The 5,331-nt window shown below is 51.1% G+C and overlaps 1 protein-coding gene across 1 annotated transcript; it reads left to right on the plus strand.

The window, feature by feature from the left end:
• The first annotated feature begins 2,672 nt into the window (after nucleotides 1-2,672).
• Nucleotides 2,673-3,815, plus strand: LOC119278456 (cytosolic sulfotransferase 17-like). Its single transcript, XM_037559805.1, has one exon. It carries the CDS (start codon nucleotides 2,689-2,691, stop codon nucleotides 3,688-3,690), a length of 1,002 nt encoding a protein of 333 aa, XP_037415702.1. The 5' UTR covers nucleotides 2,673-2,688; the 3' UTR covers nucleotides 3,691-3,815.
• The last annotated feature ends 1,516 nt before the right edge of the window (nucleotides 3,816-5,331 follow it).

Consider the following 5,331-nt stretch of genomic DNA (forward strand, 5'->3'; position numbering starts at 1 on the left):
CATGATTTCAACCATTTTGAAATGGCACATCACAATAAACTCAAAAAATGCCAATATGATACTCTGTTGGCACACACACCAAATAACTAGAATAATCAATATGGAGCATTTTTACTTGGCAAATTAGGTTAGATCGGTGAGTACATAATTTAAGAGAGAAAAAGTACTCGCGCCCATCAGGCGCCTTTGCTGCTTCATTGCTGATGTCTCTTGAGGTGAAGAATTATTTCTATGCCGAGTTCCGGACGTTATCCATCATTTGGGTCGCTAGGGGTGTGTACGGATTTGTTTCAACTGTTGCAACGCACGGGCATTTGTGCTTGTTACTACCAATAAAAACATCCCACCTCAGTTATGGTTGTAAACATCAGGTAAACCATGTGTTGATGTAGCATTACTCATTTACAATATACTCCCTCCATCCCTGAATAAGTGTTTTTGTTTTAGTACAACTTTCTCTCTCAAAAGAGGCTATCACCCCTTTTATAAATAAATGCACAGACGGCCAAACCGATACTAAGTGATGAAGAAACCCTCAAACAAGCTGGTCGAAAGAAAAATAAAAGGACGTCGGGCGGGTAACACAAGTGCCACAAACCTAACACCGAGCAATAAAAAACAGGAGAGGCGACCCTAACAAACTATAATGAAGACTACTGAAGAAGACTGAACCTGCGGCACCAATAGAAATCACCGGACACCGAGGACTTGACACACCGAGCCATCTCTGGAAGAGTCTGTCTCACCGTAGAGACAACCCCCTCGCTCCGGGCCATGGAGTGCCGCTCTTGCCGCGAGATAGCAAGGCCCGAGGATGGATACCATAGGAACCTATCTATAAGATAGGAGATCACCGGATCCAACCCACTCCGACTAGGATGTGGGGAGGTAGGGAAGAGGCAAACCCGACGCCGTAAGCCATCTATCGCCGATAGAGACTGAGGTTCCGCGAAGACTGCCTCAAGAGGGTGATGGCGTTTTGACCTCGAAATCCTGGCACCGTCAAGGGACCCAAAGCAACGCCCCCATGAAGGAAGCGACAACTGTAGATGCCGGAGCTGCCGCCACTGAAGCGTGGAGCTTTGCTTAAACCCACACAAATGCCACCCGCGGACTCAATGATGTCGACCCACTAGTGAGGGGCGGTCATCACCTTCTGTGCCAGGCCTCCAGATCCAGACCAGGGAATCGCCACCGCCGAAGCCATGATGACAGCAGGGACACCCGTCGCCCTTGCCCCTTGCTATACACATTGCCAAGAGAAGACACCACCACCGCTGCCATGCTTCCTGCCACAAAGCCTGTCGTGCAGACTCACCACCCAGGGCCGCCGCCCTAGCATCCAAGACAAACACACAACCGCCACGTAGGTAACAAGGTAGTCAAAGCATCGATGTTGGCAGGATCTACGGGTAAGTGAAACCATCATGCCGAAGCTCTGCCAAAGTCAAGAGCGGCCACATCAACGCCGCTCCATGTGCCAGGGAACCCGGACATTGTCCGGGTGTAGATCACCAAGGTTAGCCAGCATCGTCGCTGGGGTAGCCAAGAAAAGGGCCGCCAAAGCATTAGGCTTTCGCGGGCTGGACCCTGTCGACCCCACAAAACCATCCACCCCAAACCATCTACTCCAGTGTACTCCGGAGAACTGCACGCCACCACAACACACAACCGGCAACAACCAGGCCCAAACCCACCTACGTAGCACGCCGACCAAGTGGTCGCCGCATGTCATCCGAAAAGTTCTGCATGTCGGAGCGCCGGAGTACGCTGCTCGACCACGCTGGGGTGCGCTGCAATGCCACCACCACGAGCCTCTGGTCGTGCTGTCACCACTGCACCCAGCCCCTCCGCCGAACGCCCGACTACACGCGCGACGGGAACCACCAGCTGCCGAATCCTGCCCGAGCAACCTGCAACCGCCATCCATCCAGATCTGGATCATAAAAAGTCGCCGCCACCTGCAGATACTCCAACGTAGCATATCCTCTCGCGCAGCCGCCCAGCACTCACAGCCCTGCCGCCTAGCACCCGTAGCACCGCCGCCGCCACTTTTCGCCCCCAGCCCGCGCTGACATTGCCGAGAGAGGGGGGGAGAGAAGGCCCCGCGTCCGTCGACGCTGGCCAAGCTTCGGCCGATGGTGCGCCCCGACGGCAGCAAGGAGAGGGGAGGGTGGAGGAGAGGGTACCCCCCCCCCCCACACCGGTCGCTCACGGTAGCGACGCGGGTGGGCCGCTCTCTGTTTTGCCACACCCTCTCCTGCTCAACAGTTTATATTATAGAAGACGAACAGAGTACAAAATAGTACTAAATCAAATATACTTATTTTAAAACGAAGGAGTATACAAAACGAGTGGTTGTATCTCCCGACAAGGCCGCTAATGGAGAGCATGGCCTTAACGCCAAGGCTCTATCACGAGTGACCTTACATCACAGTGGTATAATTCGTCGCCAGCCAATGGTAGCAGAGGCTTGCCAGATCCATTATCTCATGGCCAGCTGAATGATTTGGCACTCTGCGTGATGGTACACGATGCGATCACGTGGTTGGTATGAGCTGTCGGGGAGACATTATTGCAAGGCAGATCTCGCAACACACGCTGCATCTGAGTAGTTGATCGGTCACCTCTATATATTTAGCAACAAAGAAACTTGGATAAAGAAGCACACATCTCAACCTCTCAGCCATGGCACACCTTCATTCTGAGACTATAGAGAGTTCAGAAAACCCCCCATCTCAATTCATCTTATCCAAAAGCCACACCGAAAATCTCGTAGAAACACTTCCAACAAGAGAAGGATGGGCCACGCCACTCGTCCTCTACAGCAACTGCTGGATTAGAGCTAATTCTCTTAAGGATTCCATGGCAGTCAAAGACAAGCTCAAGCCCCGCCCCGACGACATCATCCTTGCCGCGCACCCCAAATGTGGGACCACTTGGTTGAAGGCCCTCGTTTTTACCATCGTAAACAGATCCCGCTATACCTTCACTGACCACCCACTGCTCACGCGCCGTCCTCATCAAGTTGTGCCTTACCTCGCACTAAGGCCGGGAGACCTTGACATAGTCGAGACGCTACCCTCCCTGCGGCTGCTCTCCACCCATCTGCCGCTCTCCCTGCTCCCATCCACAGTTTCCACCCTTGGTTGTCGGATTGTGTGCGTTTGCCGGGATCCCAAAGATGCCTTTATCTCAAGGTGGCACTTTGAGAAGAGAATGAACCAAGGTATGTCCATAGGTATGGATGAAGCATTCACAATGTTTTGTGAGGGATGCTCACCTTATGGTCCTTTCTGGGACCGCTATCTTGAGTACTGGAAAGAAAGCTTGGCCAGGCCACATGAAGTTATGTTTTTGAGGTATGAGGAGATTGTGTCTGATACACCGAAGGTTATCAGCAAGCTAGCAAGCTTCCTGGGCGTCCCGTTTACCCAGGAGGAAGATAGCAATGGAGTGGTGGAGCAAATTGAGGATTTATGCGGCTTCACATCACTGAGCAACATCGCGGCCAATCGGTCAAGTCGTGTTGAACATGAGCAAGCTGGAGAAAAGCTTGTTGTTGATCCCACTTCACTATTCAGGAAAGGGAAGGTTGGGGATTGGGTGAACCACATGAGCAAGGACATGGGAGACAGAATGGACCAACTTGTGGCTGAGAAATTCAAAGGTTCAGGTCTCATATTCTAACGTGTGTGCTTGTTGTATCGTTTTTGTATGATTGATCTCTTTGAATTTACTGCATGTGTCTCCTTTAGTACTGTATCAAGTAAGCTTTATTGATTTAAATAAAACACATTTACTATTTCCAAGTATCTGAGATTTGGGATTTGTTATTTCTATTTGGGAAGAGTATATTTTTTGTCCCCGAACTCTTTTCAAAGTATAGAAATGGTCCCTCAACTTTGAAACCGGCAAACATTGGTCCCTCAACTTTTTAAACCTGATTTGTTTAGTCCCCTCACTTAACAAAAGTGGTTTTTATGCTGACTTGGCATAGTTTTGACCAGTCTTCGCCAATGTGGTAATTTTCTTGTTCCTTCACATTTTAACTCTGTTGGGCATTTGGTCGAGTGGTTGGCGCGCGCCGAGCAAGAGGAGCAGAGGTAGGCGTGAAGCTTGTGTGGTTCACGGGACCAGCAGGGCCGACTGGCCGAGGTGGGATTGTGATCATGGGTAGCAGCGGCCTGGGCGCGTGGCGGCTTGGCCTTGGCGGCGAGCCTGTAGCACCATGGATGTATTGCCGAGCAGCTCCCGGGTCGTGCACTGCATGTAGGCGGCAAAGTGCCAAGGTCGGAGGTCGTCCGTGTTGTATCTTGCACACCAGGAAGCCCGGCTCGAAAGGCATCCCCTCGGTCGGGAGGACCACGTCAAACCTGTGTCGTCACGCTCCTGCTGCGCGGACACGGCGACCACGCTGGGTACACCCGGCCAACCGACGGTCCGATGCAAGTTCTGGCCAAGGCTCGCCGTGCGCGACCACTGCCTCGTACTCAAGCTCTACAAGAGAGTGATGCTGGGGCGGTCAAGCTGGTCGACGTCGGTGACGAATATGACCTGGGCGCGAGGAGATGTTTAGCGCACTGTTTTGGTTACCGGTCGAAATTTCAAGATTTCCCATGGTTACCGCGTATTTCCGTGCCCCTCAGTAAATCACCATACCGAGCAAAAAATATCATTTTTCTTGAATTTTTTGAATTTAAACGCTCTATTTACTGTAAAGTACGTAGGATCTAATTAATGCCATGAGAGTTGGTTCTAGCGTGTTGGTAGCAACCTAGTTCCTGTTTTAAGAGGTCTCTAGTTTGAATATTCGTTCATTCGCTTATTTGAATTCAAAATTCAACTACAAAATTTGCTCGAAATATTCTCGGTATTTCTCGGTATTTCGCGGTAACCGTGGTAACCACATTTATCAGTCCCCCTCGATAAAATTGCCTCATTCGGTAACCAAAACCTTGGTTTAGCGTCGCTGGCAAGGCGCACGTACTTGTGGATGCTCGCACAAGGTCCTGAACTCCCGATCATATTCGCAGGTGAATGCAAGCTCTACCGAAAGACAATACGCATGTACAGACCTGCTAGATCCATTCCCTCATGAAAAAGCACACACGTACACACAAGTAGTACCGACGTCGCCATGTCCGAACCGGCAAAACTAACCTAATCGTGAGTAACCTAATCATGGGCATTTTCAGCTGCCGACGGCACGGGCACGATTCGATATGCAGATCAAGTGCGAGATTGATGAGTTGTTGTCTGACGTAGTGCGAAGTGGACGCGGCTGGCGAGAAACGCTGCATCCTGCAGAGGCCGTCGACGATGGTGAGA

This window comes from Triticum dicoccoides, chromosome 3B (assembly GCF_002162155.2).
Source record: "Triticum dicoccoides isolate Atlit2015 ecotype Zavitan chromosome 3B, WEW_v2.0, whole genome shotgun sequence".
NCBI classification, from domain to species: Eukaryota; Viridiplantae; Streptophyta; class Magnoliopsida; order Poales; family Poaceae; genus Triticum; species Triticum dicoccoides.

Excerpts from the sequence above, each read along its gene's own strand:
- LOC119278456 (XM_037559805.1), top strand. The coding sequence starts at position 2,689 with ATGGCACACCTTCATTCTGAGACTATAGAGAGTTCAGAAAACCCCCCA.